The 24,161-nt window shown below is 34.7% G+C and overlaps 1 protein-coding gene across 1 annotated transcript in view; it reads right to left on the bottom strand.

The window, feature by feature from the left end:
* LOC121378946 (ankyrin repeat and KH domain-containing protein 1-like) overlaps nucleotides 1–24,161 on the bottom strand; it is a 179,734-nt gene that overhangs the window by 103,039 nt on the left and 52,534 nt on the right. Inside the window, exons 7-13 of the mRNA XM_041507339.1 lie at nucleotides 21,421–21,563; nucleotides 19,403–19,592; nucleotides 12,899–13,090; nucleotides 11,950–12,059; nucleotides 10,305–10,392; nucleotides 3,213–3,340; nucleotides 2,345–2,485 (exon numbers count right to left, since the gene is read on the bottom strand). Of these exons, the coding sequence (XP_041363273.1) occupies nucleotides 2,345–2,485; nucleotides 3,213–3,340; nucleotides 10,305–10,392; nucleotides 11,950–12,059; nucleotides 12,899–13,090; nucleotides 19,403–19,592; nucleotides 21,421–21,563 (992 nt within the window). The remainder of the gene's footprint in view (nucleotides 1–2,344; nucleotides 2,486–3,212; nucleotides 3,341–10,304; nucleotides 10,393–11,949; nucleotides 12,060–12,898; nucleotides 13,091–19,402; nucleotides 19,593–21,420; nucleotides 21,564–24,161) is intronic.

The raw sequence follows: 24,161 nt of genomic DNA, 5'->3' as shown, positions 1-24,161 counted from the left end.
AATTTAGTCCTAATGTATCTCAGAAATCAAACAGCCATACAGGTATCAATCATTATTGATTTTATTGCAGAATATTTCCTCAGCCGATTACAGATACAGATAGCTAGTGCAATACGTTTTATCTATTAACAAATCTGGGCCACATGCCCATTTCAAGCATAGCTGCTCAGCCTCTACACACTGATTTTTTTTTAGACAAAGTTAGTAACACTTTTGATGACATGCATTTTGTTTCCTCCATTAAAGTCATTAAATGGCATTGGTAGATACTACAAAACTATAACAAAACAGCCACACACATTGTCTTATTAATGGAAAAACTATTGTTGCTGTTGGAAAAGTAATACCTATTTATTACCCATATGGGCAGACGTCTGAATTACAAAAGCGAAGGAAAAAGAAGGAAGTTAGTCACGTGACTGAACAGGAAGTGGTGCACATTAGAAGAATCTTGGGCCATACCATTGGTTGTTGGGATATCCGAACCAGACTACTATCCTTAGGGGAATATGCACTAGACTGAGGACAGGTGATATTGAAAAGAAAAAGATCTTTCAATGCTTCACTATAGGCTTTGACGTCTTAATGTCCATGGTGGCAGTCATGTCTAAAACTAACTTGCATCATCAGCAATACGTACATCACAGCTATGACACAATGTTGTTTCAAGTTCTCAACTTGCAAACTTGTTTTCTATAACAGTATAGTTTGAAAATCTTCCAAAAAATTATAAAGATAGATAATGGGTAATAAATAGATTACCCAACTCGCTACTCGGCAATACCGTTTATCTTGCACAAGTGAATTGGTGTTATCCAAAATCAATTCACTTGTGCAAGATAAACGCTATTGCCGAGTAGTGAGTTGAGTATATTTTAAATCTTGCCTTTTTACTTCTTAAAGGTGAGACAAAAATTACATTTAAATGTAGATTGTATCAATTAGGGGATAATATCACTGTGTTTCTTTGTTAACTATAAGGATTTATCACAAAATTTGGATTTAGGGACGAGACGAAGTCGAGTCCCTAAATCCAAAAAATTTGTGATAAATCCTTATAGTTAACAAAGAAACACAGTGATAGTATCCCTATTCTAATACTACACCTATTAGGAGTATCTGTAAGACATTATATTGTGTTCTTAGTAAAGAAATCCCACAAATATAAAAAAATGTATTATCTATTCTCCTTACTTACGATATTCAATGAAAACGTTTGTAGTAAGTAAAATTATGACATAATATTTTTTTTTTTCTCTTCACATGACGTCACCGACTTAAGAGCGAACCAAATGGCAAATTGTAGTCTGTCTTTTGCACATGATTTATTGTAATACAGGACACACTAAAAGAAATATTTTCGTTGGTTGTTTAATTTCTGTTGCAAGACATATGGATATGATTGACTTTACATTTGTGAGCGGTGTTTCAACCTCATATTGAATTATTTTGAGGAATTCGCCTGGTTTAATTTTGTACAAAAACCAGGGTCTACACATTTATAACTTGCTATCATATTTTCATTTAAAGTTTATATAAATACATAAAATAATATGCATTTACTAAAGGGCAAGTATTATTTTCAAAAGTTTTTCAGAATTGTGCGATATTTTAAAGCAGTTAATGTTGTTTAAAATTGCATTTAAAAAATCAAGTCATTTCCATCTTGTTTTCTTTATAAATTTTATTGTCACAAAAAATGTTTTTAAACAAAAATAAGGTACTTCAGATTGTGATATAATTATTTCTGATGAACCTGCTTGCACCCTTTTGAGAACACAAACTAGAAGAGCAGTCCACAAGACGCATGCTGGTGACTGCTGCGATCGATCAGTGACCGGACCTTACTTGGGGTGGGTGGGTACACATTCATTCTTGCTAAGTGTTAAAAATTACAATGGCACGAAATAATAACAAAATAGTAACAATAACATCATTTTCATCTGAAGTTATTAATTTTGTTGAAAATTATTTATACCGACGTTTAAATATAATGGAAGACGCGGAATTAATATACTAACAAAAACATGACACATGAGGCTAAGTGACAGCATATTGGATGAGTTCTCGGAATTTTGTTATCGTGATAAATCATGGTTGCTCATGACAGCAAAAAAATTAACCAATGGAAAAAAGGCTCATACGAAAGTTGTATTAGAAAACCTATTAATGCTGCAAAAAGAAATATTCTGGGCCATACTTAAGAATTTTTTAATGGGTTTTTATGATCAGCACTCAAAAACAGATAGCCCGATACAAAGGCTAATATCAAGATAATTACAATGTGGATTCAGCTTTCTTTTCTTTTAAAAGGTAAAACATTGTGTTGAGAAATCCTCCTTACCTCATCTGCAGTGGTTTCATTAGCAGATAGCTGGACATGTTCTGGTGAGTTGACAAGGTGATGGTTTGGCCACTCAAGTAAGAGTTTCACAACCGGGGTATGCCCTCCTTTAGCAGCTTCTATCACCATTGTGGATCCATCCTGCACAACATGTGGAAAGTAAACATACTGACCAGAAAAGCTGAATCATAGAATGGGGATTTGCCCAGTTTGAAACCAACTGTGATGCTAACATAACCTATTTTTAGGTGTTTAAAATTCAAGTAAACATTTCCACTTTAATGTAACAGGGCACAGTAAAATTCCTAAGTCAGAGACATGGGTATCAAGTCATATTTTAGAAATAAAATCATTTAACAGCAACAGCAGCATATTATTATAAACAAGCATTTAGAGAGTACTGCTAAAGCAATACATGTCCCCTATCGTGCCCTATTTTCCCCTCAATATATCTTATGTTCAAGGGTAATCACTATGGACGTCAAACTTGATCTGTAACATAACATGATAAAGATATACACAAAATTTCCACTCAATATCTCAAGGCTTTGTGAAAAAAAACATCCGAAAATTTATATGTGGGACAGACAGACGGAGATGGAACAGGACAGAGATAAAACCTATAGTCCCCTCTGGTTGGACCAGTAGTGGACTAATAACAGCATGTTATTATAAATGTTTATTACCAGTAAATAGACTTCCTTTTACAAGGGTAATCGATCACTACCATCCCCCAATAAATAAATATAGAGAGCACTAAACATCTGTTCACAAAATAGGCTGTTCTGTACTGTAGGTTCGTTGCATTAACAATACATGACATAATATTTCTTAATCTTGCAGTGTTCTATAAAGGGGAATAGTGTACCTTCAGTTTGTGGCTAGAATCAGATGCATGAGCCAGCAGTAGTTCCACAACAGCTAAGTGGCCTCCAGCACACGCCAGAGACAATACTGTGTGATCATTGGTTGTAGTGGCTCTGTTAACATCAGCACCTGTCAAACAATATCAAATTTTATATTATATTCTTGTTCTTATCTGCCTTTTAAATAACACTAACAGTGGCAATATTTAAAGCAGTTATGATTTTTTAATATTAATTTATATCTATATCTATATCTGTATGTGTAAGATCTGGATCTGTATCTGTCTGTGTCTATCTATATACCGTATATTGCCATGTATTGCCAGAGTTTTGAAGTCTAGAAATACTTTCCTAAAGAAGAGAGTCGGTTTATACACAGAGGCAACCGATTTGTGCATAAAATCCTTATCAAAAACACTCCTGACTGCGACTTACACATTTTGATCAGACCCTCAAGTCTTTCACAGCTTCCGTAACAATAACTTGTGCACAGTATATAATTAAAACACCTCATCATAAAATATTATGTACTTTTATTGTTCTTGAATGCATCATCAGTTTGATGAATAATAATGTTTGTAATAAATAAAGAAAACAAAATAATGAAAAAAAAAGAGCACAAGTCTATTCGTTGAAAGTATTACTGAAATCAATAATAACATACAACATACACAAGGCCGATGATTTTGTACCAGATATTTAGGGTCAAACTAAGAGGTAGGCTTATCCATGGAGTCTGCTAATACACAGCAATATACGGCACATATATCCAACTACCCCCTTTCCTTTTTCTCCTTTGAATTCCATCTCATTTCTTCCAGATCTGGCAGCTCATCCTATCTGTCAACTTCTTTTTACTATCCACCTGCAAATCCCACTCCTTGTCTTTCCTACCACGGCAGGTTCTGGTCTCTTGTGGCTATCTATGCCATCCACCTGCCATTTCCCATCAGAATTTGCAGTGGGCTTAGTCTGACCACTTTGGAGAGATTTCAGTAGTTACTTCTGGGATTATTAAGAGGCGGTCATTAGTTAGTGCCATGGGTCAGACCAGCTTTACAAACAGCAGAAGACGAGGGTGCCAGGTGGGTGTAGGGAGTAACACAGTGATTGCACCCGTGCAGGAAGATGAGACAGATATACTACTAAGGCATTGGTGTGGACAGCTCAGAAGACAGAGCCGGAGAAAACTGATAGACACGGTCAAAACAGATTGAAATAGTGTGAGAAATTAGAGCATTTTTTATATTAAGGTCAAACAAAATAAATTTCTGGTCTCTGGTCAGCAAGTGTGTCGATTTTGTCACTTGTGCATCAAATTTTTGTTTTTTAATTTCCCCGAGGTAAGACGTCAATTTTTGCCAGGCTTTTCTTGCTAGGATATAAAACCACATTTGGAGCTAAAATGGTCTATATGGTGACTTGGACCATTAGCTTTCTTTAATTTCTCTCTAAAATAGGTCCTGTTGTTCTGAATGAGTAGCATGGCTTGTTTTTAAAACACATTTATTTGCGGCCAAAGTCGAAGTAATAAAAATTGCCTTGGTTATATGGAAAGTCTACAAAGAAAATATTTAGGTTACCAAGACAAGGGAGGGAGCACTATGGCAACTGAGGACAACGTAAAAGAAACTAAATATACTCAGCTTTTGTGTGCAATCAATTGAAAAAAAAGAAAAGAAGCCACACTGCCACATAATTTCTGGAACTTTGGTCTGACCAGAGACAGACGTTTTTCTCTTCTCTTTTTTTTGGCCAAAGAGAATGATAGGCAGAGCTTGACAGATGAGAAACATGAATGAAAGTTTAAGCCAGCTTTGATGGGATTTGAATCACTGTCGTTAGCTTGACTGTCAAGCAGCTTATCCACTAGATTCCAGAGCTCACCAATAATATTAAAAGTTGAGCAATTAATTAATCTAATCATCTACTTCAAAAGTTCAAGGGATACTCAGGTCAAATATAAGCCTCTCTGTCACATCCCCCACCTTCCCCACTTAAATCTTCACTTCCTGTCTATTTGTTGTTTTTAAACCAATTTTATTATTTTGTCTGCCATGTAAAAAATCTAATTGTAAATATAGGCATTGCAAATCGTCTATAAATATTGTTTAAAAAAGAAATAGGTCAGCCTTATGTGTTGAAAAGATGCATAATCAATGCAGATGTTTTATTTAACTTGCTGATGGCAAGTAAATGACATATATTCACCAGCCAAATGTCTTCGTCCACTCGCCAGCTTTACCCAATATATTTTTAAATAAATTTATGGCAATGCCCCCAGTATTCAACCACTTAATAAAGAAAGAAACAGAAGGGTAAGATCAAGCAAAATGCCACATTTGAGAAAATACATTTTTTGTAAATTCAGTAAATTGTGTGTTATCATTAGAAAGCTATTTATGTCTAGTTTCCAAACTGTTTCCAGTTCCTAGATATACCTAGTCATTCAGAAGTTATGCCCATTTCAGCAAATCACATTTTAGATTTCAACAAGTGTAACTTTTTGTCAAAATTTATACCCCTTTTTAGACAGTACTAGACAGTAATTTTTTTTATCTAAAAGACATTAATTAAACAACTTTAGCTCGTAAAACATTCTTTACTTTACATATTTAGCTCAATGTTTTTACTTTTAAATATTATAAGTAATTAGTAGTAATTAATTAAAATATATTTGTGGTGTCCCTCTGTTACTTACTTAACGAAAAACATAATTTTTAAAGTTTTTTTTAATCCATACGATCAATTAATAGCTTGGAAGTATTAGTAAGTTATAATTTTTACAAAATTTTAATTATACAAATTTAGTCATTGTGACCAGTTAAAAACCTGTTCCTCTGTTACCGGTAACGGATGGACATTTGTGCCACTGCACATTAAAACAGTTTGTGTGATAAAGCCAACTTGAAAAACATCATATGTATATGTATTTTGATTAAATATCATAAAATAATTTATTTAACATCAACTTCTGCAATTCACAAACACCTCAAGTCTTTAGATATCACCTTACAGAGCTCTACTAACTGGAGCAATAAAATTTCGATATGAGAATGGGAGGTCTTACCTGATCACTTTGTACCTGTCTTAAAGGTCCACGTTTATCAAAAACGTAATTCACGTATCTACATATACCGTATACAATATATATGAAGTATCAATAAAATAAATAAAATAAAATTTTACCCGTTTTTAATATATTCGCAATAAAAAGTCACATTTTTCCTATTGCTTGCCAAAACACCTATCGACTTCCGCGTAATGGAAAGGACCATCACGATGGGATAGGATCAGCAGTGACCACTTCATCTCTGGGGATTAGGACAATTATTTAAGGTGGTCGATAAATATGACACCTATTTTTTATCAGTATTGTTTTTTTTAAACATATGTTCCAAGCCTGTATCCCCATTGGCACATGTTCTACGATTGTGCATGATACAGTAAACAAGAAACCACGATGAGCACGAGCTAAACTAGAGCTCAAAAAGGGTGAAGGGGGAGAGGAGGGGGAGGGGGGACTACCAGAGCAGGGGCGGAGTGTAAAATATAGTGGTATGACTCGAGGTTGCCACTCTCTTTCAAATTCAATTGAGGACATTTTCAAAGATACAACGAATATAACCAACATAAGTGCCTCACTAAAAAGTGTTACAGTCATGCACCATCCCTGCATTGGCGTAGGGAACACACACACACACCCCACCCCCATCAAACTATTACATTTTATAAAATCATACATACACATGTATAAACATAGTGTGGGTTGCCCCCCCCCCCCCCCCCTTCCACCAAATTCCAATATAAAATCCTGCCTACACCAGTGGAGGATACCAAGCCTAGAACGATAAAAAATATTGAGCTTGTTTTTTATAATTAAATACAAACGTTCTGTGTGTGCGTGCACAGTTTGTGTGTGTGTATATATATGTATGTTTGTGTGTGTGTGTATACACACACACATACAAACACACACTGTACATGACCATGGTCTTGCTCATTCTGTTGTTACATCTTTGTGTTGGCCTTTGTATAACACTGTCCAACATGTGTACATGGACAACTTTTCTTACCTATACTGCTTTATTTCAGGATCTTGTTGACAACCAGATAGGAGCCTGTGGAACCCTGTGGGTAAATTGACGTGGTGTCTCTGATGAGGTGAAAGAGTGTAAGATCAAAAGGGTGACCCTGTTGAAGTTGTTAGGGATGACAAAATGTTAGTTTTCTTATGGACTGGTAAGAGACAAGTAATGTACCGAGTACAATTCACAATTGTTCTTGTTTTTTGAAATGTGTGAAGTCTAAGACGCACCCCAACTTCCACCGAGATGTTGAGAAACCAAAGGCCATCGAGTTGTACATGGGTGGTGTAGACAGGGCAGATAATCTCAGTATTCACAGGTGTTGTAACTGATGGGAATTTGTTTTATTATTAATTTTCAGGGATCGATAGCTGATTGTAACAGCTAATTTGATAATAAATTTGATCGTTTTACCAACAACGAAAATTACCAAATATTGCAATATGAATCGTAGTTCGGGTTTTAAACAAAATTCTGGTCAGAAAACCACTGTTATCGGGAATAATGGACATAAATACTGGACAGCTGGCCACAAATGCCCGTAAGTAAACGCAACTTTTTCGATTTTTTGCCTAATTTTAATCACCATTAGCTGATCTAAAATAATAAAAATTACAAAAAAGACACAAAAATAATACTTACCGATTCATATATGAACTTTATTTCATGTATTTATGAAACATTTAAGTGAATACATGTGAGTAAAAATTATAAACTTGTACCCACTCAACGCGGTTTTTGTTAAAAATTAATCCAGTAGTCCAAAGGTTAAATCAAAGTAACCCGAAACTGAACAGTGCTGATGGATGCATTACAAGTGCTCAAAATTCCTAAAGAAGTTGTGTGTGTGTGTGTGTGGCAACTGCCAACTGCCCCCCCCCCCCCCCCCCCCCCCCCCCCCCCCATGTTGGAGCAAATCCGGGCAAAAATTTAGAGAGATATTAGAGTAAAATGTGGTAAACTGAGGCATTTTAACCATGTATTTACATAAATCTACGCATAAAATTAGTTGCAAGCTATGTAAGAATACATAATGATTTGTTTGCAACCCTATATAGCCATTTGGCAGCATAGGCGTATGGGCTGCCATTTTTGTAGGGGGCTTTTGCCCAAATTTAACAAAAATGCCCGAATCTGGATAACAATATTTGTTTTTCATATTAACATTACTGCCAAACAGCTAAATGGGGTTGCAAACGATCACAATGCATTTTTTACATGGATTTTGAGAGTAGAATGATGAAAATACATGGCTAAAAGGTCTCAGGTTAGCATATTTTGCCCAATTATCTATCATTTTTGCCCAAATTTCAGGTTTTGCTCCAAAAATCAGTCTGCCCACCCCCCAACCCCTTACACAAATGGGAGCCTGTACGCCTATGGACGAGCACTGCGAAATTTTTAAGACAGGTATGACCCACAGAACAAAATTTAATGATGCTAAGTTCGTTAACGATACTGAATTATTGCCGATTTATTGGCTAAAACTATAAGCAGTTGCAATGATGATTTTATTCCACACAAATCTGTTACTATTAGACGAAACAATGCTCCTTAGCCTTTAGACTACTGGATTAATTTTTAACAAAAACCACGTTGAGTGGGTACAAGTTTGTAATTTTTACTCACATATATTCACTTAAGTGTTTTATAAATACATGAAATAAAGTTCATATATGTATCAGTAAGTATTATTTTCGTGGATTTTGTGCAATTTTTATTATTTTTAGATCAGCTAATGGTGATTAAAATTAGGCAAAAAATCAAAAAAGTTGTGTTTACTTACAGGCACCAGAATGTTTATTAAAACCCGAACTACGATTCATATTGCAATATTTGGTGTTGTTCGTTGTTGGAAAAATTATCAAATTTATTATCAAATTAGCTGTCACAATCAGCTATCGATCCCTGAAAATGACCGCGACGTGCTGCCATTGTTGTTAAGCAAAAATACTTGCTGAAAACCACTTTTTGAACTCAAAATTTCAAGGTATTTTCAATTGAAAAAATCAAAACAAAAACCACCATTTAAAAAAAAAAAAACTGTTTTCTTTTATTATATTTCCGTTTCTGGTGAGTGTCGTGTGCAAAACGGCGGGAAATATGAATTGGGGAATGCACTGTATACAGTATCCAGTATGTCAACAGACATGACATCGGGCAAGATATCTCGCCTGCAGTACTCAGAAGGTTAGATATGGTAATATTACAGATATCATACAAAGGCAAAAAAACAAAAGAAGAGAGAAATACATAACGAGATTAGGAGAGGCGCTTAACAAAGTTCAAGTATCTTAAAGGTAAACATTGATTATAATATGAAACTAGATATAATATATTAAATAGTGAGCACAGAAGTAAAACCTGGTGGTAGGTTTTTAAGTGATATACAAAACAAAAAGATAATTCAAAAAAAAAAAGTTCACCTACTGAAAACAATGGTGTTCTTTATGAGGGTGATATTGCAAACGTCATGAATAACTAGTACCTTTTTCAAAATATGGATTTTAAGTGAAATTACAGTAAGATGTTATATTTATTGTATACGAAGCCAAAACAAGGGTGCTAAAAGTGACTATCGTCGACCTTAACGCTGTTGATAAAGTTCTTCTCTCTGAAAAAGTTTAGAATCGGAGGATTCTCGTGGACTGCTTCCATGGACTATGTCCCACCCCTCCAATACAGGAGACGATGGCACTTCCCATCCAGCTAATTGAGGCGGGCCCACCAAAGACATACGGTACTTCCCCCAGTTAATAGGGCAATTGTGCTTTTTAATTAATGCTTAAAAAAAAACGTTTTTAATTGGTTAAACTGTCGGTGGTCTGAGTATACATCTTTCCAACACATAAGGCTCATATTTGACTTGATCCTTCCTTTAAAAACAGGTCAACTGACAATTTTAAGTTGACATCTTAACAGATGGTTGTTTACATGGTTAAATTCATTGCAAAAACTGCCAAGACCATACATTAAAACATTCAGCAAACATTGAAGAAAACATACCTTTTCTAATAAGAAACTGTACAGTACATAAATGTCCAGCTCTAGCAGCTTTCATCAAGGGTGTTCGTCCTCCCTCGGATTCATGCTCCTGTGGAACAAATGTTTTTTTAAATGTTGCTATTTTATTTACCTGCGAACTTTATTAGGACAGGTACATGTAGGTCTCTTAATTTGAAGACAAGAATTTTCTTGAGAAATTAATGTTCTATGATCTAGTCAAACCAAAGTACACTACATGCATTATTTTGTATCATTATTGGTTTTACCAATTGTAATAAAAACTGTTTATAGTGATCATTTTATTGCTTCTTTTTATATACTGTAGATCCTGAAATTAGCACGCCCCTAAATTAATGCGAGGGACAGTAGGCAAGACTAAAATGTGACATGAAATTAATGCAAGTGGCCTCTATATGAAATAGTACTTTTCTAATAACACGTCTGTGTACTTTTCGGTTACATCCCAGTTACAGGCGTCTTCAGTGAAATCAACTCACTAACATGTCAATTAACCTGTTTCGTCCCCAGTGTTTTTCCCTGTGAGAAAAGCATATTTTTGCAGCAATCATTTACCTAACGTGTATAGTTACTTAAATCTGGCTAAACATTAGCATGGATGTACCATAACAACTGTATGTTCTTCTGCCAGGAAGAGTTGTAGTGAACTTGAACAGTAAAAACAAAGGTTGACTTTAGAATTAGCATGCTAAAACCCATTAAAAAAAAACACATGCTAAAAATGTATTAGAATTTTTAATCTTTGTATGTTTAATATCGTGTGACCATAGCTTGCTGGACTATTGCTGTACAAAACATAGAAATAAATGTGCCATATTATTAATGCAAATAACACAAATTCAAATTTTTCGCATTAGGGTTATTCCATGTCAGATCACCCGTAGCACCCAAACCGCTGATCCGAATGAGCTCATTTTTGAAAATTAAGCTTTTTCAGCCAAATCACAGGGGGTGGGGTTAAACCCATAGGTGATTTGACATTAATATTATGATCGCATTAATTTCACGATCTACAGTATTAATACTTACTAGCATCATAACTTGCGACAATCAGAACACAATGTTACCTAAGCATGAACTTGTAATTGTAATTTTTATGTTTATTAAGGCACATGATAACTTTAAAGGGACTGTCCTGAGTTTACAACCATTATAAAATGTCTTCAACCAATAGTGTTTTCGGTGACGTGACATACAAATTAAATACATTTTCTTATTTAGAATATTAATATCTGTATAAATTTACAAGGTGTTTGTTGTTGTCCTAATGCTTGATAATGGATTTTACCTCCCAATAATTTTGTACATACAAAAAAATATATATATCACGAATTAAAGTAAAAATTGAGTGCTACATACATTAGTATGCCACCACAAATGCATTTGATATACAGACACTGGTATTCTAAACAAGAAAATGTATTTAGTATGAAATAGTAGTCGCCAACAAGGCTCTTTTATCGCAAACATCTTACAATGGCTGCAAACTCAGGACAGTCCCTTTAAGGACTAAATGTATCAAATGATATTATTTTCTACATGAATAATTCTAGAGCAAAGAGGGGCCTCAAAATTGTTTCTGGGCCACATCATTAGTTTTAAAACATAACAGCATAAGTTGTCTTACCAAATCTGCTCCATGCTCCAATAATATCTCTGCAACATCTGTGTGTCCATTCTCACATGCATATGTTAGTGCAGTATCACCAGTACCAGTCTGTGCATGAACTTTGGCTTCTGCAAAATTATCATTTAAAAAAAATTATTATTCTATTCGGAAATTATTAAAAATATGCATAAAATAACAATTAAAATCTGTTTCAATCTGTACACTATGGAACAACCTCAAAATTTGCCATTTTTTATTTTAAGTTTAAAAACATTATTAACCTTCTGACTACTGCAGGCGAGACATCTCGCCCAGTGTCACGCCAGTCAACATACTGTACACTGTATACAGTGTATTCCCCAATTCAGATGTCCTGCTGGTTTGCACACGACACTCACCGGAAACCATATATTAACAGGAAACTGAAGACAATTCAGCTTCCTGTCTTTTTAGATTTTGGCTTTCGGCAAGTATTTTCACTTGACAACAATGGCTGCACGTTGTGGTCATTTTCAGGGATAGATATCTGATTGTAACAGCAAATTTGAAAAATCGCCACAAATATTGGGATATGAATCACATTTTTTTTTTTTTTTTAATTCTGGTCAGAAAGCCAGTTATCAGGTATAATAGACATAAATACTGGATAACTGGCCACAAATGCCTGTAAGTAAACATAACTTTTTATATTTTCTACGTAATTTTAATTAACATTAACTGATCTAAAATATCATAAAAATTTGAAAAACCTACAAAAGTAACACTTACTGATTCAAATATGAATTTTATTTTATGTATTTATAAAACATTAAAGTTAATATAAGTGAGTAGAAAATTATAAACTTGTACCCACTCAACGTGGGTTTTTTGTCAAAAATTAATCCAGTAGTCTAAAGGTTAACAAGAATATCCATTTAAAAACAATTTAACAATGTACTTACTACAGTAAAAATACTGAACAACGTACTTGACTTGAGCAGATAGTTGACTAACTCAAGATGTCCTTCCTGTGCTGCTTCCATTAAAGGTGTGCTACAACCAAGCTCAATGTCAGCTCCCGCCTGGATGAGGAAATCTGCTACTTCAAGAAATCCACCACAACATGCAAGAGTTAGCGCAGTCTCTTGGGTTTCTTCAGTCTGGCCATTGATATATGCATCTGCAAATAAATATCTATTTTTAGATCAATTTTGACATTAAACAACCTATTGACAAGTTAAAGGCCCAACAAAGTATTATTTGAAAATATATGGGCAATTCCATAACTCAAGGGACACAAAGGGAAAAATTTAATTTTATTATTTAATTATACAAAGCATCAAAATGTATTAAGACACTGTTAGCAGAAAAACAGAAAATTCTTCTTCACACACCACGTCTTTCCTAATGGTTCCGACATCAACACATAAATTTCAAAGTTAAATCCTACCCAATAACAGGAACATTAGGCCACTCAGATTCCTTACACTCAAAGTGTTGCTCAATTTATATTGTCAATAGCATCACTTGAAATAATACAGGAACTTAAAATATTTTATGAAAGTAGGTAGCCAAAATTAGGTTTTGAGACAATGCATAAGTGAGAAGAAAATCTGAAGGCGTATCAACATGTCCTTTTTGTAATTCTCTTAGCACTAGTCAATGTAAAGATAATATAATATGTCAATTAGTCTTGATATTATGTGACGAATTTGAGAGAAGAAAGAAAACATCCACCACAGGAAAAAATGGATTCAGTAACGTCCGTCACATTCTGACAAGTCAAAAAAAAAGTCTTTATTTAGCATCTTTAGAAAAAAAGGTGGTTTCACTATTTTACCCATAATTCATTTGTACTTCAAGGGACTATCCTGAGGTTTCTACTCCAGGGAACATTTTGTTCAGTATCACTATGCAAGTTTTAGGGATTGCTACAAAATTTTAAAATCAATTTTCAATTGACTAGAAATAATCTGCAAATAAATTTTCAGTTGATTAGAAATATACCGCTAATCGAGATTTTGAAAACAAAATGTTTCCTGTGCTCTAGCAAAACCGTGTCTCCCCATACAAAATAAACACAACCTGCTTTTTGGAAAAAAATATTAAAGACACAATTTTACTGATATACAGATAAATACTTTTGGTATAACCTTTGGCCGAATTATTTCAAGAAAAAATAATTTTTTATGTTCAGAATTAATTTAGAAACAATTTGATATTAAGATATTACAAAATATTATGATGCCCAGAAATGCATTGGTTATATAGAGGATTCGTCACAAGTGTTTTTTAATATGGATAAAATCAATCCACGCCTTTCTATGTTTATCAGTATTTGTCGAGGCTCTGCTGACACAACTACCGATTAAATAGACAAGGTTGATATTTTACATATGGAAAAACACAAGTAGCGAATTCTATTTATCCTATAATAATTCTAATAATCTGATTAAAAAGACTTTACTAGCAGGCCTTTCCCCAAGATTTTTTTAAGGTGTTTACATTTTTAGCATCAGTATAACACAAATCAAGCCACAATAAGTGGGGTAGTGGGTTAAAAACAGTTAAGTGTTTGCCTTCAATCCAGCTAATCTTTTTTAAAAACTTTTTTTTAAAGTAACCCATCAATTCCCCGCACCCAACAATTTCATAATTTGTGCCATGTTATTGCTGTTGATTTCAACGTCGTGTTAAATGCTTTTTGCGATTTCTGCTTGTAAAATACCTAGGCTAACAATGCTGACTTCACAGTATATTCCATTTATAAAAAACAAAAAACAACAAACATTAATAATATTAAAATTTACAGTCTTTTTAAAATCTTATTAAACTTATTAAACTTATTAAATGTCACCTCACAGTCTTACAAATATATATACTGAACAAAAAAAGAAACTTCCGATTTGTACATATAGTATTTGTTGTGTTAAAGAATTCATTGTGTAATGAAATTATATAGGTAGTATTAGCCTTGAGCTGTATTATCAGGATTCAGGAATTTTATCGATTATTTTTGCACTGTTAATCGTCGACAACGTGAAATTCAATTTGCACGTCCATGCATGGTTCGACATGTCCCGTGTAGTATTCGGTCAATTTGTTTTACTTGTCTTACTGACATTGTTGTCAAGTGAACGAAAACGCTTCAAAATTTGTAAAAAAATTAAAGTTTTTTACATTGTAGCATTTTTAGTATGCCAAGAATACCCAATAATTTACGCGAACGGGCAATTGGCATGCTTGATGCTGGCATGTCGACAGAAGACGTTGCAAGGCATGTTGGGAGTTCTAGTCAAGCGATACGAAATCTTTGCGTAAGATTTTGAACGACAGGAAGCACAACAACTTGCCACGTCGTGGACATCCACGTGTTACAACGCATGGTCAAGACCGCTATATCATGAACACGCATTTGCGCAATCGATTCCAAACTGCCACTGCTACTGCTGCTAACACACCTGGGCTTCATAATAACCGAATCAGTGGGCAAACTGTTCGTAATCGTCTGCAGGAGAACAGTTTACATGCACGACGTCCTTACGTCGGATGCGTTTTAACGCAACGTTATCGTCTTAATTGGGCACGTGTACACACTCGTTGGATACGGCGACGCTGGAATACCGTTCTTTTTTCGGATGAATCCAGATTTTCTTTACAACGTGGTGATGGCAGGGTGCGCGTCTGAAGTAGGAGAAATGAACGCTATGCTGACTGTTGTGTTCTTGAACGAGATCGTTTCGGGGGTGGGGGTTCTGTCATGGTCTGGGCAGCCATTGCCCATGGTTATCGTTCACCACTAGTCGTCATTGATGGCAATTTAAATGACCAATGTTACCGCGATGACATTATTGCTCATCACGTCATTCCTCTGTTCCATAACAATGCCAACATCTCGATTTTTCAGCATGATAATGCCACCTCTCATACAGCTAGAGACACTATAAATTTTCTTAGGACAAATAACATTGATTTCATTGATGACTGCCCCGCTAAAAGTCCTGATCTCAACCCCATCGAGCATGTCTGGGATAGTCTGGACAGACGACTGAGGCATCGTCCCAACCCACCCGCTAACGTCAACGAACTTTGTCAAGCGCTCATTCAGGAATGGAACAATATTCCACAGGCAGAAATCAACACTTTAGTCAATTCTATGCGCTTGCGATGCACTGCAGGGGTCAATTCAAGAGGTGGTCATAATAATAATGAGGTTATTAAGTGGGTGTTTTTATTTTTAACCTCTACCACACTTGGTCAAAATTTCTCCCAGTTTCTGTTAACCTATGGCCATGATTTTTGCACCAAACGATGCATCATGAACACTCTTTAAACGCATATATAACAATTATTCCCCCGGTTTGTTTTCATCAAGTTATGTTCAAGCAAAGTTTAGCGGAAGTTTCTTATTTTGTTCAGTATATGTAACATTAACAAATATGATTATTGTAAACTAATTTAGTGTATGTTTAACTGCAATTTGTATAAATACTGCATGTTCATTTCCCGTGATCGCGATCTGAATGCGTGCTCTCAACCATAGGTACAAAATTAACAAAGACAAAGGAAATAAATGAAATTGCCATTAGGTATTATTGTTTTTCTACAAATTACATCAAGATTTACTTCTGTGTAATCGTATTGTTCAATGTCCGCAACGATGTCTCTTGACACATAGGTGTCAGCTTACTCTCAAGTGTGAGTTCTTCTCGGTTCAGCCAACGAACGTTCTTCCAAACATTCGTGAACTATTTGACTGGTGTCCATCGTGTCCAAACCAGTGTAGTGAACATTTTGTTTTCGCTCGTTCTGGCTGAACTCAGCTCTTGGAATAGCCTACTTGTCTTTCGGCCCTGAACTGGCATGTGTATTCAAATTGACACGCATTGTCGGTTTGTTTTTATTACTTTGGTTCAAAGACTTTACAAAGTTAAAATAACAAGTTACAGATCTTCCAGACATCGAATCACGTCACATTGCTGTCATACATGTCGAATGCATGCTGTTAAAATTAATTACCATGATTATTAAAATAAGCAAACATCATAAGGCCTATGCTGTATTCTGGATTTTCTCGTTACCGGTCGCGAGATCGCTATTACGCTAATTGAATATTTGGTATTATTATTATGTTTGAGGTGTCGGATAGATTATTTAACCGTTTGTTAACATCAGAAGATAGAAAATGGTTTAGCCAAAATTTTAGCCACTTGCAAATTTTATTAGCCATTTTTTTTTAAAATAATTTTTAATTAGCCAATGGCTAATTTGGCTACCAACAGCGCGAGCACTGGATGTTTTCAGTGTGTGGGTTTTTTCGGAAGGGGGTGTTAGGATAGAAATGATTGATTGCCAACTTAACTGTACTTTTAAAAAGTGCTTCATCTATCCTTTATTCAGTTAAATGGTACAGTTGATTCTGTCACTGGACATCTTCTTTGATCGGCCTTGAAACTTGATTGCTCGGCACGGGAATCCCATTATGCGTAAGCGGCTTCCTGACAGATTAGCGGTCCCGGTAGATGTGGTAAAATTACCAATCACCAATTGTGAGCAGACAACTGGTCCATTGTTAGGTATTTAGGAAGTGTTTTATCAGTCATAGTAATTTGGTGTGCTTGATATACCGGTATACAAGTTGTTTGCAAGAGGTAGTTGACTGCCACATTCGTACTTGTGAAAATTGTTTTTCAAAAGCACTTCAAATCAAGGTGTAGCGGCAATTGATTTAAGACGCTTCCACGCCGACAAAGCGCTTACTTTACGGACCAAGGTGTGTCGGGCCGCTACGCCTAACGGCCCTGGGGAAACCCCTAACTAGAATGCAATGCTGGAGAGTGGTAATCTTCCTATTTACGAAACACAAAACAGTATTTCAATTCATTGATGTATGCTGTTATAAATATGTGTTGAAAGTTAGTTTAATCATCAGCTATTTGATGTCAAACATTTGGTAAGTTTGACATGGTCTTAGGGAGCAAACCTCCTACATTTTTCTATTAGTAGCAAGGGATCTTTTATATGCACAGACAGGATAGCACATACCACAGCCTTTGATATACCAGTCGTGGTGCACTGGCTGGAACAAGAAATAGCCCAATGGGCCCACTGACGGGGATCGATCTGAAACTGACCATGTATCAAGTTTTACCACTGGGCTAGGTCCAGCCCATAAGCAGAAATACACGCATTTTAATTCATGCATTAATGACATATTTTATTTGTAACAAATCAGATTTGAAAAAACAAAAAGTACTAATATTTTCCATGAAAAAGTGCCTCATAAAATTTGACAGAGATCCCTGTCTGTGTTAATCACGTGATCAACTTTTATCTTTTTTTTAAGTTGTCAAATTGTTTCTTTGTTCATACCCAAATGAACGTACAAGTAGTAACAAACAATACTTATAATTAAATTAGAATCATACTTGCTGAGACTAACACTAAAATGTCATACTTTATTTTGAATTGTTTTTGGTCCAGAAACAATAACGCTCAATAAGACACTTGCCTATATAAAATGACATCATCAGATATGACGTTCCCCAGCGACATAATTTTTACATTCATCAGGAAATGAACAAACTCCTGTTACTACTTCTGGACCAATTGGATGACGTTATATTGTAATGGAAATTTAATTATAACTACTTAGATTTTACTCTAATATTATATACTTTTTAAAATTTGATTTCGATCGTTTGGCGAAAACATGGTTGTGGTCTGTTTCGTGGTGATCATATTATCGATGATGTAATATTTTGATGGCGAATTGGATTAACAAGGCGAAGTTTAGTGGTATACAGCAACCCACTTCGCCAGAATTTTCTCCTAGCATCACTATTGCTGGTCTGTTTGTATCAACTCTGGTTCAGTCGCCAAATGGAAAAAATGGTTGAATGGTCGCAATGACGTGTTGGGCTAAAATATTTCATTGTAGGATTACATAACATACTAAATCATGATTTGGTCCCTTTATTGAAAATAAAGGCGATTACTAATTATTAAAATATTATAGAAAGATGTATGAAGGCAGAGAAATTAATAATTATAGAAAAGTAGAAAGATAAATTTATTGAAAAACCAGCATTTTGCATAATTTGGCTAGTACTCTGGAAGCACCATTTGGCCCTTCATGTATACACAGCATACACATGGTCAATGTTCCAGTTTTGGACTACCTACTGTATATAGTGGCTCTTTGTTAGTTAGTGTGGACTATAGCATAACATGCATGTACATTTTCTCTCTGCTGGTGTCGTCAATTTATTTGTTTGACGTGTCAAGCATGAAATATCAGCAGACAAAAATATTTCACTTTACGGTATTTTAAAAAGTCAAGACTTTCTTGGGTTATCATTAAAACATTCCTTTGTTCGTCTGTTTATTTATTCACTCAGTCCTTAGTTCAATCTGTAGAAATTTTTTTACAGCATAATTTTAATAAAACACAAGCTGGCATTTAGAAAGTGGAACAAATGTGATAACTTACTATGAGACAGCAAGAGTACAACCATTTCATCATGGCCTTCTCTGGCAGCTTCCATCAAAGGTGTATAACCCTCATCATTAACTTCCTCAATGTTAGCTCCACGCTCAATCAAAAGACTAGCTAGGTCAACATGGCCACCGCAAGCAGCTAGGGTTAGTGGAGATTCAAAACTATCAGCTGGCATGTTCACCTGAAATAAACAGAAGTAAATATTTGTCAAATATACTCATGATTACAAGACACAAGTACTTTCTTACCACCTGGCTGCATGGCTGTCAGGAATGGGACCAGGAATCGGCCTGAAGGCCGAGGGAGATGGATTCGACAGCGACCGAAGGTACTCAAAAACTTCTGATATTAACATATTTGAGAAATTCCTAAATTATCAGAAGCCAAACAAATAGAACTCTTCAGAAGCTGAGTTCAGATTGAACAGATAGTACGTGCCACTCGGAAATGTCTTGAATACCAACCATTCTACATATTTGCATGTAGTGCTTTTATCAAAATATGAATATCACAAGTTGTGTTTGGTGGCTTTCTGCCATAAAGTAATTTGAGGGTATGTAATAAAAACAAAATAAACCATAATTGCCTCATCTGAGTTATGGGTATGAAATGTTTTGAAAGAAAGAAAGAAAGAAAGAAAGAAAGATGTTTTAGTTAACATTGTTATAAATAAAAAATGTATCCAGTGAAACATATTCATGTGAAGTAAAACTGGAACACGCTGTGTGACTAGGCCTACAATTCCAGTTTGCTTATATTTCATAATACACTGTGGATCAGGGCACACACCTTTATTATTATTTTAATTATTTATATATGTGTGTGTGTGTTGTTGTGTCGTGTCGTGTCGTGTCTGTGCTTGTGCTTGTGCTTGTGCGTGTGTCTCTCTATATATAATTATAAATTGTTATGTCAGTTTTTAAGCTAAACATATTCCCTTGACATAAAATGGGAACATCCTGTGTATGGCCAATGTACTGTAGGATCACTTGTATCAGACGTTTAACCTAACTACTGCAGGCGAGATGTCTCGCCCGATGTCACGCCAGTCGACCTACTGTACACTGTATACAGTTCATTCCCCAATTCATATTTCCTGCTGTTTTGTACACGACACTCACTGGGAATCATTTATTATTTCTGTGTCTTTAGATTTTTTATTTTTAGTGGAAAATATGTAGGAATTTTTAGTTGAAAAAGTGGTCTTCGGCAAGTATTTTCACTTGACAACAATGGCAGCACGTCGCAGTCATTTTCAGGGATCAACAGCTGATTGTGACAACTATTTTGATAATAAATTTGATCATTTTACACCGAAAATCACCACAAATATTTGGGTATGAATCGTAAAAAAAAAATTGTTTTAATATTCTGGTCAAAAAGCCACTGTTATTGGGAATAATGGACATAAATACTGGACAACTGGCCACAAATACCCTTAAGTAAATGAACTTTTTAGATTTTTTGCCTAATTTCAATCAACATTAACTGATCTAAAATATCATTAAAATTTGAAAAATACACAAAAATAATACTTACGATTCAAATATAAACTTTATTTTAAGTATTTGTAAAACATATGTGAGTAAAAATTATAAATTTGCACCCACTCAACATGTTTTTTGTCCAAAATTAATCCACGTTAAAGCAGATTATCATATGTTGTGGATGGGAGCCATACACCTTTTATTTTATTTTTAGTATTAATTAAGAAGGTAAGTTTCTTTTTGTTTTAACCACAACTTTTACAGTGTAATTAGGGCCTAATGCTTTCTTTCAGCACAAACGATGTCCATATAGTGTTTTTCATCTTGGGAATTAATCTATTTTTAGCACATTTCTTCATTCTTGAAGTGCTATTCTTCTTTTCTTTTAACAATGTTTTTGTTTTTTAAATACATCCTTTGTACACTAAATATTTTAAGATTGGGTCCTAGATATTACTCTTTTCTTCTTTTTTTCGGTCTAAATGATCTATTCATTTACTAGCTGACTTCATTAGTTTTTACCTGAGCCCCACTATCTAGCAACAACCTGGCCACCTCAACATGACCATCCATGGATGCTTCCATTAGGGCAGTGTGCATCTCATCAGTCTTGTGTTCCTGGTCTGCTCCAGCCTCCAGTAAAAACTTCACCATCTCCAAGTGACCTTAATAAACAATTAAATGCATCACAAAATGGTGTCTGACTAACACACTATAGTATAGAGCAACCAGAATTTAGTTGATACTAGTCCAAGTATAATAGTGACTTTTTAAGAGTTTGGTAGTACATACAAAAAGAATCTATCATAAGTGTCTGAAAACAGGGAAATCCCAACCCAAGAGATACAACTGTTTATCTGAAATTCACCTTAGCGAGTTTCAGCCAAAAAAGCTGTCTCAAGGGTTGTGATTTCAGTCTTCAGAAGATGCATGCCAAACTACCTGTATTTGTTGTTTTGTATATGGAAACTGGTTCGATGATGTAAATAAAAACATTAAACACAAGCCAATGATGGCATTTTAATCATTTTTCCCACTATCAGTGCTTGCAATGTTTTTGTTAAATGCTCCCCATATATTGCAAAACCTTGAAAATTAATGCCAATTAGTCATAGATGACTCCATATTGCCCAATATCCAATGATGTTGGGATTTTTTCATTAACATTGTAGATAAACTGTAAACATAAACTCTGTGATGTTGTTTTGGCTAAATGATGTCATTCTGTTCTTGTCAACTGTCTATCCTTGGGAAAGACAAATTTATCTATTACACCAAAGGCGGATGGATGTATCTGTCTGAAATGAAAGAAAATGTCTGAAAGACATTATTAGGAACCAATGCAAACTGAAGATATGTTCTGTAATCTGATTGGTTAATTGCATTGTTTTCCATACATCAAATAGACAGCAAACACCTGCAAAGCAAATCGCGTCATTAGAAAGTGAAGTAATTAAAAATTGAGGTAGGCTAAGTTAAATGTTCAAGGGTCTATGGTTAAATTAAATGTCTCGCCTATTATAAACTTATTCACTGTCAATGACAGTTGCATCCATAAAATGTCCAAAAAAAAGAGGGTTTTTTAAATTCAATTAAAACAATTCAATTAAAAAATTTGATTTACTTTTCTTTCTTTTTTCCTTTTTTTTTGGTCACATGCATTTACTACCTACAGTTAAAATTAAAATTCAAAGTACATATAACAAATCTTTGATACCATTTACTGACACAAATTAAACACTAGACTGGGACCTCACTACTTAAGTGGTATTTGCTTCCAAGATGGAAACTAACAAACTTAATCATTGTACGTAATTTATATATGTGATAATAAATAACATTTATTTTAGTTCATTTAATGAGAGCGATTGCTAACCGTGTACCATTTTCGGAAAGTGATATTCAGTTCACCTTAAGACTGAGGTTATTAGGCATTTATTTTAAAGCCGCACACCCTAGTTCCATCCAGCAAAAATATATTATAATTTGGTTAATCTACAAACCTGTAACACACTTAGATCACGTTTTTATCAAATGGAGTGAAAAAGCAGGTTTTATATTGATAAATACCATGGGAAATCCCCATGTCCCAATTGCATGAAATAATTTTGAGTATTAGTATTCTGATGTCACCGGTAGATGTCGCTCGAAGCACAACAATGCCTACGTCACGACAAATTTCACAGATTTGGGGTGCGTTCCTTTCACCTCTCCTGGACATGTTCCAACTGTTCTGTCCTGGTTGTATCCCCTCTCCAGATATCGTAAGACCTAGCAAAACTATTGGTTTTAAGGGTATGTAATGTTTTGTATTGAGACACTTACTTGTCTGAACTTTATTGTTACTGAAAATGTTCACGAACTGTGAAGAAAAATCTCACAAATGAACAACAACAAATCGGATGTTGATTGCGCGAACCGTGCACGAGAAAACAAACCGAACCAAAATGATAACGGTCACGTGGTATACCAACGTCTGTGACATTGAAATGGAAATATCCCCTCTAAAAATAGATTAGACCTTGTCTGCTCAACAGTTTTTTCTCAGAGGCCCGTGCCATTTTATGAAATACGAAAAATGCATTTTGTGGTATTACAAAAACCAGGATTACCAGGTTTACCCAAAAACACTTCAGGTGAATAGAAATGTATATTCTAAATAATAAACGGTAAGTAAAGTGCAATTTTATTTGTGAAAAAATGGGTTTTGATAGCGAAAAACAACGCTGTAATGGTTAACAACTAGCCGTAACTAGGGTGTGTCCCTTTAACAAAAATTCCACAGAATTAAATGTCTCTCAGAATTATATATATATTAAATGTTTCGATGCACTGTGATGATATCACTGTGTTTCGTTGTTAAGTATAAGGATTTATCAAAAAATTTGGATTTAGGGACGAGACAAAGTCAAAGAGCAAAATTCTATAACCCAAGTTTCATTGATCTATGACTTGTAGTTTATGAAAAACTAATATAAACATGAAATTTTAACATTAAACTTTAACAAAGTTCACACCATAGCAAAAGTAATAACAAAATCTCCCCTTTTTACTTCATAAAGGCGAGACAAAAACATGAGACATTCAACAGTTTCTGGGGAAAACCTTTCACTTTGAAATGGACATAATGATGTGAAGTTTTTACATTTGTGGCTGTTATTGTCAATTTGATGTCCACAAATGTTTCAATTTCTATATTTGAAGTTTTATGAAAATTACAATGATAAATGAAATCTCTAGAGCGGTGACTTTATGTTTCTATT

The sequence above is a fragment of the Gigantopelta aegis genome, chromosome 8 (assembly GCF_016097555.1).
Source record: "Gigantopelta aegis isolate Gae_Host chromosome 8, Gae_host_genome, whole genome shotgun sequence".
NCBI lineage: Eukaryota > Metazoa > Mollusca > Gastropoda > Neomphalida > Peltospiridae > Gigantopelta > Gigantopelta aegis.
Note: the sequence above shows the minus strand (reverse complement) of the source record. Positions and strands in the feature narration are given on the sequence as shown.